Genomic DNA, 15,101 nt, shown 5'->3' with positions numbered 1-15,101 from the left:
TTAGTATCACCTTTATAGATTAATAAAAGGTGGTTTTCCTGTGAATGCTAATCATTTACATACCATTGCCCGTGGTAGCTGCATGAAAACACTCGGCCTCGATGAAACATCCTTGTGTTTCACAAAACAAAACATGTAAAAATGTGGTGCTCTCACCACCCTTGTGGGGTGGCTGTTTGCAGGAGGATGCTGTCCTTTTCTGTTGGAGCAGCTGTGGGGGTGAGGACACAGTGCTGTGTGTGACAGCTGACTGCAGGTCACAATGGACAGCAAAAGCTTACAGGGGTGTCCGGCAAGGGGCTGCAGTTCAGACCAAGGTGGAGGCTCCAGAGAGGACATGCTGTAGTCTTAATGAAAGAGAGACATGGGTGGCAGGGAAGCGCCCGGAACAGACACTTGCTGCCCATGTTCTGGGGCTGCATGGGAAAACTGCAGCGGCAGCTGCGCAAGGGCGAGTTTGCCATGTTCAAGTGCATTCCCATATTTGAGAGCGACTTCATCCAGATAAGCAAAAGAGGGAAACTGATCGATGTGCACAACCATGTGCAGATGGTCACTGTGGGCATCGCATATACCAGCTACGACATTGTAATACCTGACATCATGCTGCTGGCAGAACCGGCTGACAGCCGTGCAGTCAGTGCCAAACATGACAGACACACCCCGGGAAAGGGACTCAAGTCAGAGAATAGCTTGGAGCTGACCAGGCTACTTCCTTTGAAGTTTGTAATTTTATCCATCCATAGTCATGAGAAAAAACAGCTCTGTCTGAAGTTTGCCACTGGCCGCTCTTTTTACCTACAATTATGCCCCCCTTCAAATGCAAGAGTAGACCTGTTTGCACACTGGGAAGACCTAGTGTTCTTCCTGAGACCGCCAGTAGAGGCTTACAGCAGTACCCATGCCGTACCAGCTTGTGAAACGGTGGATGTACCTGAGTCGGAGACAGAAGACGAGCAGAGCCCAGCAGTAAGTTTTTGCAGAAACTCTCAGAGAGGGTTCCCATTGCTTCAAGAGAGCAACAGAAGGCTCTCTGGCTGCACCCTTAGGCTGACTGGGGAAACACTGCATGTGGAAGGGCTCAGGCCAGATGAGCCACTATGTGAGGGCCTTGCCACACGGGGGAGGTCCCAAGTGCTTCTGAATGCCAGAGGTTCCTTATATGTCAGTTCCTCCAACCTCATACCCAATGGTGTAATCCTGTCAACAGCATTCTGACCATCCACTCTGTCTGGACCACTCACATACCACTGTGGACTCAGGCAGTCTGATCTGCTGTGGGACATTTTTAACTATGAGAAAGTCCACTCTATATTTGAGCCATGAACTGATTTTTGTATAAATCTGTGGCACTGTAGCATGCTTTGCACACAGGCACACAATTTGTTAGTAGCTATCAGAATGTAAAATGGACATAGCTTTTCATGAGCAGTCTCCCTTTATGAAGTGGTTTTGTGGAAGTGCTGAGACAGGTGTACAAAAGAAAAGTGTGAGGATGCTCCCCAGTGAATGGCACTAGTGCTCTCCCTGGCCCTGGAACCATGTAAACAAAGTTGCAGTGACCCTTGTGAGGGAGACGTCGGAGCATTTCTGCATCCACTGGGAAACTGGACTCAGTAACTTCAAAGGTTCTTTTAATGATAAGCTCTTGAAGACCGGTGATAGCCCTTTCTAGTCTCACTTATTTTTTTTTCTCTGCTTCCCTCTTCCTCCTCTCGGCACAGGCTGAGGAGCTCCGTGGAGAAGGTGACAGTGACTCGGTCAGCGTCAGAGTCCTTACCGTAGTTGATGAGGTGTCTGAGACCACCTCTCTTGCTTACGCTGGTGGGGAGGAAATCCAGCTATATGCTTCAGACAAATGCTGTGTGCTTAGGGACACACTGGCTTTTCCAGCCTCAGTATTAGCAGGGCCTGACCAGGGGCCAGAACCAGGGGCAGCAGCAGTAACACCCAAGGGCGGTGTGAGCATGGATGCAGGAGGGGAGATGGCCAGCAGCCCTGTTACAGAGACCTTGGAAAGTCCAGGAGGTGGACACTTCATGTCAGCCTGCCTGAGTAAAAACAATATGAGTGAACAGAATGGGGGCCAGAGAGTCTCCCAAGGCCAGGCTGAAGCCCTTAGAATGACAAAGGAAAAGAAGAAAACTCCCACCAAAAGGCCTTCCCATTCTGGTAGGAAGCGGGAGGACCAGCCCATCCTCAGGTCCCATGGAAGCACTCAGGGAGAGCAAAAGGAGAAGGACCAGAACAGCCCAGGGGCGGAGGACAGGGCTTCTCACCCCCAGGAAGAGAACAGCCTCTGCATCACCCCAAAGGGATCTAAATCACCACAAAAATCAGGGAGGAGATGATCTGGAGCTAGTTCCCGGTGTGGGGAGCATAATCCAGAGGTCTATTCCCTGTCCCTCCCCCATTCTGCAGCTCTTGGAGTGGAGGAGGGAACACTGTGGCCATGCGTGGAACTCGTGGACATCGACTAGAATGGCTCTCCAATGTTACCATCCACCCACCGATTTAAGAATGGGAAACTTAACTTTTCTGAAGTGGGTCAATTCTTTCATTTCTTGAAACAAATAAATGCCTTCTATGTCCCTTAACAAATAAAAAAAAATGTATAAATTGGTCTGATATAGCCTCAAAGAAATTCCAGTCTGGATCCTCTCTCCCTAAGTTGAAGTGGACATGTGATTCCTAGGACATGCTTGGGTTATTTGGATAAGAAAATTAAGATGCCCAGAGAGTTGGGAGTGTTTGGAGCTATCACTGTATATCAAATTGCCAGTATGTTGAGCTTGCCAGTGTGTGTGAAGTAACTGTATCTAAAGTATTATATACTGTATGTTGGTAATAATTTGTGCCCAGAGATTTCAGTGGGTTTGGAATGGCCCATTTTGTTTACAGTACTCACTTTTTTCAAAATGTGGTTTGTCTGGCACAACTGTGTGTTTGAAGGGGTAACTCCGTCTTGGTTATCAATGTGTATAGAGTGGTGCATTTGTGTGGGTATGTTTTGGTGTTGGCCATATAATGAATTTACCACCATTTCCCACATCCTAAAAAGTTTCCATTGTGGCCTGTTCTTCTAGCTGCTGATGTGACCCGAGGCAAACAGGGTGGTGGGTGTTGCTGGGATGCAATTTCTCAGGCTCAGCGGGATCCCTGGTACAGATGTTCAGGCCACCAGAGCATCCCAGCCACATGAGATAGGAGTCCACTACTACCTGTCATAACTGTACCTTACTTGCCACAATTCTGAATCACACAGTCAGTATTCCCATAGGGGGAGGGAGCTGTTAATTCTGTCCTTGAGACCCTCATGTTCTAGACAATCAGCCTCTCACTGCACCTCTGCCCAAGACTGAAGGCTTCTACACAACTGTAATTCGAATAGTGCCCTTCTGCCTTTGCACCTGCAGATAGTGAGAGCTTGTATGACACTGAAAAGCAGGCTTGTCCAGAGGGAGTATAGGTACCAGCATTAGACAATTTGGACTTCTCCGCAGGTTTTCCTAATCAAAAGCTGCCTGACCTTGAAAGTGACCTTTAACCCCTCTGAACTTTAGGTATAATAGTAATACTGAATCAGGGTGTTGTAAAAATTCACTCAGTCTCAAGTTGAATTCAATGAGTCACGATCACAGCCCGGGAGTTCCTTAGGTGCCCCCAGGAAGACAACCCCAGCCCAGGGATTGTTCAGGCTCCACAGAGTTGGTGTCTGAAAGGTGTCTGGAGATGTAGTCCTGGTTTCAGAGCCCCACCTTGGGACCCGTGGAATGTCAACCAAAAGTCATTCATTCCAATTTAAAGGTAAACAGGAATCCCCAATTTGGGATGCGGTGAAGAAGAAAAGTTCTTTCAGTGCAAACAGCTGGAGGGTAATACAGCATGACTGTGAAAACTGCACTGCTGTAGAACAGCCAGATAGTGCTACACCCTGGCTGCTGTGAAACGGGGCCGGGTGTCCCTGGGGCCAGGCCCTTCTTCAGCCAGGCAGCCTGGGCATCTCTGCCCCAGCTCTGCTCTGTCCCCCTCCCGCTCAGCTCTGCTCCCCGGAATCCGCGGGCGGCCACGCCCCTCTGCTCCACCGCGAGCATCTGCTCTGTGCTGCTCTTCGAGAGGTCTTGGGTGTTTCAGCTTCAGCCAAGGAAACGTGCAGTCTTCAGTCTTCGGCCTTGGGTGGATATTTTGTTTTAACTTCATTGTATTTTGAACTTCTCTTTGTCGTGGATAAAGAAGTGGGAGGGGCGCTATTCTCTCCCTAGAGATCTCTATTGCGGTAAGTAGCAAAACGGATTCTAAGAGCTATACAAAAATATCATCACAAAACTTAACTTACTGATTTATTGTAGGAATAAAATTCTCATGCATCATTTCCAGCTCTGGGGTAGGAGCGGAGTAGAAATCGTGCAGTTTGGAACTAAACTCTTTTCGGATAATTTACATCCAATTGCAGCTAGAATAATTGAAGTATCCAAAACAAAGTTTCTTACCTTAAAGGGACCTTAAGGAGGAGAATATCAGCAGGAAACGAAAAAAGCAAAAAACAATAAAAAAAAAACAAAATAAAAAACCCAGGACTGAGGGTCTCAAAGCAGGGGAAGAGGAGGCAACGGCCGCCAGTGCACGTAGGAAAACTAAAAGTGATCATTCAGAGACAACAATTGGTCACAGCGTAAGTCAAAGAGGGACAAATATCAGATGCAGCCGTACAGGGATGCTCCGCACATCTCCCGGAAGCTGCCTTCTCCCAAAAGTCCAAGTGGCGCACCTGCGCTCCCATCCACCAGCACCCTACCTTGCTGACCATTCCCCGGGGACAGGAGCCTCAGAGCCAGCGCCAGCATCCAAACTCCGCCAGGCACCGCTGCTGCCATGGGTAGGGACTAACGCGTCACAGAGCCCCAGCCGTGGGTGCAGGGAGAATGGGGTCGCAGCAGCCTTTCCGTCACAGGACTTTCTCAGTGTGGTCCTGCTCGGCCTTCAGGGTCTCTCCTCGTTCTCTCTCTGGGGCGCTGCCAACCTTTTCCAGAGCCAGCGGCATTGGCCTGGTGACCCCTCCCTCCCAGCCCCTCCCCCGCCCCCTGCCTGCCACGAAGCCACGCCCCATTTGTCCCAGGAGACTGAGGTGGACCCGGGCGTGCCCGGACTGTGGGACGGGGATTGTCGGCAGAAGTCGTTCATGAAGGAGGCAAGCTGCCCGGGACATAGCTTGGCACCTCGTCTGGCTCTCCAAAAATGCTTTAGGAAAACGCGATAATCCCAGAAACCGTTCAGATGGACCTCCAATAAAAGAAGTCTTGGAAGGTTCTGTTGAAAAGGGCAGTGCCCTACCATACCTGCAGAGGGTTTTTAATCTGGAGTTGCTGGCTGGCTCCCCCAAGGTGCACATGTTTCTCAGAAGTTGCTCCCAGCCTCAGCCCTGAGATGAGCATGGGAGCAGCCAGTAGAGATTACTGTTACAACGGAAGTCGTTCTTTCCTTCTCCCTCTATGACAAGTTTTCAAAAATGGAGGGGAGGACATTTAGATACTTTCCAAGCATGTGGGGTCAGTCATCCTGTATTTGCTGAGTAATCATCCCAGGAGCTCTCTCAGTTGTCCAGTGGTGACTCTGGAGCCTTCAGCACACAGTCACAAGGCCCCCAGGGCTGCCTTGGGGATGGTCTCCAATCCAAAGTTGGCTCCCTCTGTAGAGGGAGCCCCCCATGTTTCAGAAAACTGATTCTGCATTTCTATGTTATTAAATGAAACCTCACTCTCCGAGGTTTTGTTTGACAGTCTCAGTTCTAGAGTTCCTTTATTCACCACTTGGGACTTTGCCCACAGCAGAGCCTGCATCTGAGGGGAAAGGAGACTCCAGTCAACACAGGTGGTCCTGGGCTCCTGGTGGGTGCCGAGGCTGAGGACACGATTCCACCTGTAGATTTGGGGGGTTGAAGCTTGGATTCCGCATGGTGCTAAAGACAGAAGGTACCCAAATATATAAATAAGTTATTTTTAAAATCACTTAGAATTTTTTATTTGAAAGAAAAGTTGCCATTTAAAAGTTTAAAACCTGTTTCCAAAAGAAGAAGCATTAACCCATCCTGGGGTGCACAAAACTTCTGCATAGCCCCCCTTTACATGCAGAGGAGGCACCCAATCTTGCAGAACAAAAGTGAAATATAACTGTGGTATGGGTAGGCAGATGCTTTTCATCCTGAAACCTGATTATGGAAGAACACTTTAATGGGAGCAGGATGAAATTGCAAAGATTTTTAGTGCATGTCTTTTTGTTTCAGCTTATAAAGCCCTAATAAAACTGGGACAGAAAAATAAAAGTTTTCTCATCTATTTGTGAAATCACCAGGAATAAGGAAATGACTACAATCAGGGTTAAATTATAACAGGCTTTTTGTAAATTTATTGTTCAGCAATATCTATAAAAATGCAGTCAACTTTTATACTTTCTTGGAGCACAATATCACTTACCTAACTTCCCACACACCCTGAGTGTATGATTTACATTATAACAGGTCTCACTTTTCCCTTCCATTTTTGACTGATGAGTAGCAGTTTATGAATTTACAGTAGACAGAAAGCCAGTTTTCCTCCACATAGGTGACTTAAGATGGAAAATAAATTGTTTTTTAAATCTCCATGGAAATTTCATGTAAACTGGTTTTGGATGTGCAAGAGTATACTGAATAAAAATTAGTTACAGGACTGAATGTGAAACAAAAAGGTATAAAATGCTGTTTTAATATATATCAGGGAAGGTGCGACAAAAATTGATATTTTTTACTTTATTTTTGAAAAGGAGAGAAAAACAATAGATGCATGGTATCCTAATTATTAATACTGATGGTACTTGTAAAATGCAGTAAATATTGTCAAGAGAAAAATAATAAAGAATGCTGAGGGAAGATGAAAAGAGCTAGTAAGTACATTGTAACTCGAATGGAAAAAAAAAACCTGTTGGGAGAAAATTTCAAATGATGATTTCCTTGGAAAAAAAAATAACTCCCGTCTTACCAGGAGCATTTCCAAATGATCATGAGCTTGTATGGGCAAAACCACCAAATTCAGGGTGCAGGAAGACACAGTGATTAGTATAAAACCTGGGGTCAGGACACCTGGGTTCTAATCCGAGGTCCGCCACCACTTTACTGGCTGTGTAGCCTCTGTGCAGTGGGAAAGGTAGTGATTATGCCTACCCCATAGTTTAAGAAACAAAGGGGTATGTATGTGGGGGAGGGGTGGGAGGAGGAGTCTGGAAAGAGCACTTAGATAAATGTATGGCACAGAATCACTAACATGAATGCATGTAATAGTTTGCTGTTAAAAAACCAAAGGTGCAATACCATATAACTATACTTTTTAATATAATGCTATTATATAAAGCTACATTTTTTCCAGCATTATCCTGTTACAGTATGCAGTCTAATCTGGAGTGCCTTTACTGAAAAAAAAAACCCCTCACATTTATATAACATATGAATTCCTCAGTTTTTGTATGTTTTACTAAATGTGAGATTCTTGCTCTCAACTGATACATCTTTCTGGGGGATTCATGGAAATGGTATGGGGAGGAGGAAGATGTCAAGCCCAATACTTGAGCTCCACAAATTAGTGCCTTGGCTCTGGTTCTGAGTTTCTGTTCCGGCAGCCATTGCTCCCAGACAGACACTAAGAGAAACAGACACGTATTTCTCAACAACAGCATGTCCTTTTTTCTTTTTTTGAAGAGCAGTCAACCTATGTTGAAGAAACTTTGTTAAGAGCATCCATTAACTGTGAATTTTATCATGTTTATCGCAACATGCCTTTAGATAATAACATGGCTGACTTGGGAAAGGGGAGCTGTGTGCCTGGCATGAATCTTTCTATATGCACATCCGTAGCAGCAGTATTAACCATCGTGAAAACGTTAGAGAAACCCAACAAGATGTGATATATACATACAATAAAATATTCAGATTTAAAAGGGAAGGAAATTCTGATACAAGCTACAAACATAAATAAACCTTGAAGACATTATATGAAGTGAAATAAGCCAACCACAAAAGCACAAATACTGTACAATTTTATTTAAATGAAGTACCTAGAGCAGTCAAGTTCAGACACAGAAAATAGAATGGTAGTTGCCAAGGGCTGGAGGGAGGGGGTGATGGTGAGTTACTGTTCAATAGATATGGGTTTCAGTTCAGAGAGATGACAAAGTTCTGGAGACGGATGGTGGTGACGCTTGTACAACAATGTAAATGTACTTATTGCTACTGAACTACACATTTCAAAATGCTTTAAAATGGTAAATTTATGTATGTATGTTTTGCCACAGAAAAAAAAATTAATGAATCTTCCACCCATCCACCAAAAAGTGATCCTTCTATATGAACAGATCTCAACATCATTGACTCCAGAGATATTTTTTGGAAAAGTTCAGTAGAGTAGAAATGGCTTAATCCCTGATTAAGTTCACTTTTGGACATAATTTCATAGTGATGGAGGTTGACAAACTTATTTCATATCAATCAGCCATGTAATAATACCACATAGATTGCAGCATGGTGACATAGCTTTACCGGCTAAACAGTTTTCCTGTCTTACAGACCAGAATTTTTACCCAAAACTGAGAAACTACTTTTCAAAGATTTCATTTCTACTATCTTTATATAATAAAAGGAAGTTTTAAAAATACATTAATAAATTGTTTGAACTTAATATTTTCCACAGTGTGATTTAAAATGAGAATAGAGTACCAAAAGTTCTTTTGAATAGAGTTGATAAAAGTGTATATTTTCCTTTTTTAACTGCCATCCATAGACATAAGCAATACCGTTTGCATCTTGAATATATATTATAAAATACCTTTATAATTGAAATGTCTGGCTAGTAAGAGTCATGCTTGCACCTGGCTGTTATTTAGATTCCTCTAGAAGCCTTGAATAAAATGCTGTAGCAGGTGGTGAGGCTGGTTTTGTTTACATGATTTATGTTACCATCCTTTTCTAAATCATAAAGCATTTTGAGCCTCACAATGATAAGTTGTAATATATAATTAGTTAAATTCTATAACCATATCAGGCATGTGTGATACTATTGGAGCAGTAATTTTATTACTTATGACAGTAGTTAGATTTACGAAACAACCTCATAGATGTCAGTACATTTAGTTTTTGTCCAACCGTCCCAAACACCCACCCTGATTCAACTTGAAATAAGACAAAATTTTTACAAGCTGCAAGCTCATTTTCTAAAATAGTTTTACTGAGATGTAATTTGCATAACATAAAATTTACCTATCTTTAGTGTATAATTCACTGAATGTTAGCATATTTAGAGTTGTACAAACATTAATACAATCTAATTTTAGAACATTTTCAATACTGTAAAGAGAAAACTGATTCTAACTTACAGTCTCTTTCCACTCCAACCTCCAATCTTAAGCAATAACTAATTTCCTTTATGTCTCTATATATTTGCCTTGTGGGGACAGTCCATCCAAATGGAAACATATGTGTTCTTCTGCAACTGGCTTCTCTCACTTTTCGAAATTATTCATGTTGTAGCTTTATCAGTACATTATTCTTTTTCATCAGCAAATAATTCATTGTATGGATACATAATATTTTGCTTACCCATTCATCAGTTGATGGACACTTTGGGTCTTTTCTGCTTTTTGGTCACTGTGAATAATGCTGTCACAAATATCTGAGTTTACACCTTGGTGTGTATATTTACAAGGTATGTCCAGAAGGTATCCAGCCATATAGTATGAAAAATATAGACATTTATTAAAGAAGATATAAGATACAAGAAACATTGTGCATAGAACAATGACACCTCAGTTCCCTTCAAAGTAGGCACCTTGGGACCTCACACAGTTCTCCCAGTCGCCATCAGCTGCCCTGTTGTATTTTTCTGAATCTCATTAATGGTCTGAAATCTCTTCCCTTTCAAAGGTGATTTTAGTTTTGGGACAAGCCAGATGTTGCAGAGCACCAAATCTGGTCTGTATGGGTCCAAGTCACCTGGGTGATTTGTTGTATTGCCAAAAAACTCTGCACGAGACATGATATATGAGCGGGTGTGTTGTGATGAAGCTGCCAATCACCAGTTGCCCAAAGCTGCAGTCTTATGAATTACTGGAATAGGTTCCACAGAGGAATGTTCAAGCTTAATGCAAAATTTGATGCAGATTTGTTGCTCTATTTGCTCAGTCAGTTTGAATCCGATAGCCACACGGTACACATGGTCACTCAATGGAGTCTGCCACTCCTGTTGACTAGTACCTTGAAGTCGTCATTGTTCGCATGTGCAAATTCCAGTCCACTCTGTTTGGCTGCCAGTTTACATCGATGACGTGCAAACCATTCTCATTATATTAACAATGGTTGGACTTTTCCTGGACAGACTTCTTATGTTCATTATTTTGGGTCGAGGTCTAGAAATGAAGTTTATGGGTTATATCATAAGTCTGTTTCATTTTGAAAAAATGTCAATATTGTTTTCCAAACAAACTTGCTTTAAGAAGAAAAATAAATTCATATATCATATATGTGCTCTTGGCTTTTATTTATTGTTTTCCAAAATGAAAATCCCTGAGAAAATGTTTGATAAGAAAATTATATCTTGATGTGCTCTCCCTCTAGTGAGCATGCCCGCACATTTGCCTCCCTCCACTCCACTTCCCTCACAGGCATGCACCTTGTGAACTCTTAGGATCCACACAAGACTTGCAGGCGAGGGAGCAATGGGCCGCAGCAGATCATCCAGGGCTCACCCCCGAACCTGTCTCAGTGAGCTTCCCGGTGAGCTCAGGCAGCCCAGCCTGGGCTCTCCTCCTGCTGCTTCTGTGTTAGGCCCTTCCTTGTTTCACTGTCCCCAGCTTTAAGAGATGTGTGCTCAAAGTAAAAAAAAATTAGGTCTCTTATTTCTATGACTTAATTTTGAAACTTTATTGGAAAATTTTATACCTTAAGCCATAATTTTTAAAAAACTACCTCAAAAATCACAAGCCATGCTATTTAATATAAGATAAAGTAAAACCTCTTAAAGATTTGTTTGTATGAAACTGAGCCAAGTTTTGAAGTCAACCTCTAAAATGTTCTCATGATCTTATAAGCATTGCACCTGGAAACATTACCATCATTTCTGAAATTATCAGCTGCTTTTCTTCATCAATGATTTGTCTGTTAGCAACTCTTTCAGACTTCAAATGCTGCTTAGCACATGAAAACAAGAGCCAAGGCTTTCGTGTACTTTGTAGAATAAAAGCGTGCATAGACACTATGTACATGGCTGGGGATGGCTGTGAAGCTGTAAAGCTGTCCCCAAAACAGTCAGTAGTCAGATTCCTCCTGTGGGCCATAGTTTACAGATCCCTTCACAAATAGTTGAAAGATTACATGTGTTATCTACTTGCCCTGCATATGATGAATTTCTTTCTTTTTTAATGTTTAAATACATTATCTTACTTTTTGTTTTATTGGAACATTTTATTAAAATTTCTGTGTTTTCTTACCTGCATAATAATAAAAATAGTAAAAGACATTCTAGTTATATCTGAATAACCTAATTGGAGCTGGAGAAATCATCTAGATCAAAGGTTTATAAGTTTATTTATGACAATGTATTCCAAGAAAATAGAATGTATCAAAGGCTTTGACTAAAGAGGGAGTGGGAATCCTGGAGCCCTACCCACCAGTGAAATGAACTTTTCACTGACATAATGTTCCTGATCTGGGAAGAGAGCTGGACTGATGGGCCATGCAGCAATTAGAAATGCAGATTCTGTGGCTAGGCAGATCTGTTCCAGAAATCCCGGCTCCAGACCCTGTTATGTCTCCGTATTCTCCTTTGCAATGCAAAGGGAGAAATGCATCCTCATAGGGTGGTGGTGAGGATTAAACAGGGTAGTGAATGGAGATCACTTAACCCATTCCTGGCATATAGTAATCACTTGATAAATGCAGCTATTATTAAATTTTAGAATGTAAAGAAAAGTTTGATATGTGGTATTAAACACATACAGGACTGATGAGGTTCATTTGGTAAGCATGATGATGCACATGTATGCATTTTTGTCTTTCTGGATCTATAGAATAAACATCTTTAAAAATTATTAACCAATTCAGAATTGTTTAGTTGCATTAATCTTCAATCAGGAAAAAACAACGGAGCGTGTGTGTAGTTTGCTGAGAGGGGTGGGGTGAGACTGGAGCTCTCCACACTCGTACTGACAATCTACGTGCAGCCAGGTCATACATGGGAGCCTACCTGCTAAGTGACAGCCACACATTGTGTACCTCAGTTTTACCCTTCCTGCCGTGGCACTTTGTCTGGGTGAGAAAGAAACTGCAGCTTAAAAGAAACAAACAGATGAATATAATTCACTACAAAAGGAGACTAAAAAATTAACATCTTGAGGAAATGGAACTTCTTGTAAATTGTCATGTTCAACAATGGTTTTAATGAGAGACTTCCGATAATCTGAAGCCTTTGAAAAGGCCTCTTTCTTCCTCTTTAACTGCCAATGAAAATCCCCAGTCTTGCTTCAGGGAATTGAATTTCCTGTTTGTTATTTCTTAGAGCCACAGTTGTTTCTATGAGTGGCAGTTTCAACTTTAGGCAGTAATGAAATAGGCAGGTACCACTAAAGCACTGTAATAAAGAGACCTTGTAGATGATAGAGGACAATATCTAAATTAAATGAAAAAAGGTTCAAAGAACTAATCCCTATATTCAGGTTTCTTTTTTAAAAATCAAGTGTATAGCTCACTGATAGGACCAGAATATAAAACATGAAGAGCTCTGGAAGTCCTTGGCAGAAAGATCTTTCTTATGATCTTCTTTAAACCTGATTATTTAAACAGTAGTCAACAAAAAATAATTAATTAATTAAAAATGATATAAAATAAGTAGCTCAATTTAAAAATAAATAAAAATAGACAAAATAAAAAAGTAAAATAAACTACGGTTAGCTTATTTTATGAACCAGCATAAATTATTTCTAATAATAATCTTCAAAACAACAGAGTAAGTATCCAACTGGGAACACAATTGTGTTTTATAATTTTCTGGTTAAACAAAACATTCCTAAGAAATTGAAATATCTAATAGTAATATTTATTGCATTTTTTCATTTAAAAAAGTATTTACAGAGGCCACAATGTTTTGAGTGCTGTGGCCGAAACATGAACGTAATGGGTGACTTAAAAATACTAAGAAAGCTCTGTCAGTCAAGTTACAGGACAGAAAACATGACTCTGAGACACGTACATCGAAACGGTGGGATTGGATGCTCATGAAATCATTGCACGGGCTGAGAAGAAGACTAGGTTGATGAGTACATTAACTCACCTCCTGGTCTTCATTCGTGCCTCCATGCTTCTTCAAACTCTTCAGTGGCTCCCCATGACCTCTGTCCACAGATAGGCTGCAGGACTCTTTAGAGAAGCTGCTCTCTAGCCTTCCTTCTCTTTAGCATCCTACCATAACACAGCTCTCCAGGCAGAAGGAGTAACTTAGAATTACCCGGACTGATGGAGCGTTTCCTGTTCCTGAGATACCTTTAAGACATTTGGGCACAATCACTTGCAATTGAAGGAATTTTGATGCCTTTTGGAGTGACTATATTTGTCCCTGAACATAAGTCATTATCATTCTATTAAATAAAAATTTAGAGGACTCAGCCTTCTGTTCTCTTTCAGGAAAGTCTACTGTATCTCACTGACTTTACCATAACCTTCAACGTGGGCAGAACATCTTTTGACTAGCTCTTTTCCCCCTCAAAGTGTATCAGCTTTTCACTGTAAAAAAAATCAATTTTGTTCTCTTCTGGTTCTGTTTCTTTGGAGAGTTCTAACTAATATATTTGCAAGGAGCACTCTAGCTTCAGGAGTACTTTATAAACTATGTTCCTATTAATTCTCATATCCAGCAAATGAGGGCAGGTCCAGAGGTATCGTCAAGTTTGTATTTGTGTTACTCATTTTACAGATACAGATAGATAATGAAACTCTGGGAGGTTAAGTGACATACCCAAGGAAGGACAGTTAAATGACAGAGTGAACACTAGAAGACAGAATTTTTGGCTCCTAACTCAGCATTTTCCAAAACACCACACTCTGCTACTATTTAAAGTGAAACGTGCCCTGGCTGGCATAGCTCAGTGGATTGAGCGCGGGCTGTGAACCAAAGTGTCGCAGGTTCGATTCCCAGTCAGGGTACATGCCTGGGTTGCAGGCCATGACCCCCAGCAACTGCACATTGATGTTTCTCTCTCTCTCTCTCTTTCTCCCTCCCTTCCCTCTCTAAAAAAATAAATAAATAAATAAAATCTTTAAAGTGAAATGCAAAACAAAACAAATTTCTTGTAGGCCTGTGCTGATAGTTTCTGTTTTTATAAACATTTCTATTAAGCATGCATAAAGTATACAGATTTTGAATATACACCTTGATGAATTTTTTCAAATAAATATACAACCACCCAGTTGAAATTTAAAACATTGTCACCCTCCCAGAAGCCTCCCTCATGCCTTCCTCAGTCATTACCCTGCCAAAGTTAAATGACTCTTCCAATTTTCCCTCACTATACATTACTTATTTTGTGATTTTGAAATTTATTCAAATGGAGTGAGTCATTGTGTACACAATTCAGTCTTGCTTCTCTCAAAATTATATTGGTAAGTTTGTCTATAGTAATGCATTAGAAGGATAGAATTCTATTGGGCAAATTGACCATAATTTAATTATCCATTCTTTATTGATGAGTATGTAGGTTGTTGTCTGACAATCTTTTTCTTATTCTGCACTTATACCACTTCAATGTAATGAAACTGCAGATACATTTTTTGTTTAAATCTATCAAATTACTATTTGTTTGCTATTTTTCATCTTTTATTTTTTCCTGATTTTTGCACTTTTTATTGCTTTCTTTTGAGTTAATCTTTTTTTGTTTGTTTTAGTTTGTTGGGTTTTTTGTTTGTTTGTTTGTTTGTTTGTTTTGCTTGTTCTTTTCCAAAATTTCCCTTCTCTATGAGTTTGAGTTAATACATACTTTTTCTGTTCCTTTAATGTTTATCTTAGAGGTTGTAGCATTCCTTAATAGGCTTGAAA

The 15,101-nt window shown here is 41.3% G+C and overlaps 1 protein-coding gene across 1 annotated transcript in view; it reads right to left on the bottom strand.

Annotated features, from left to right (window-relative positions):
• Positions 1 to 4,874, bottom strand: part of VWDE (von Willebrand factor D and EGF domains) — a 64,075-nt gene extending 59,201 nt beyond the window's left edge. The window contains 1 exon segment of the mRNA XM_045827252.1: positions 4,796 to 4,874. Within this exon segment, the coding sequence (XP_045683208.1) occupies positions 4,796 to 4,874 (79 nt within the window).
• Positions 4,875 to 15,101: the final 10,227 nt, after the last annotated feature.

This window comes from Phyllostomus hastatus, unplaced genomic scaffold, assembly GCF_019186645.2.
Source record: "Phyllostomus hastatus isolate PE091 unplaced genomic scaffold, TTU_PhHast_1.1 phas_scaffold_78, whole genome shotgun sequence".
In the NCBI taxonomy this organism is placed as follows: domain Eukaryota; kingdom Metazoa; phylum Chordata; class Mammalia; order Chiroptera; family Phyllostomidae; genus Phyllostomus; species Phyllostomus hastatus.
This window is presented reverse-complemented; position numbering and strand designations above follow the sequence as displayed.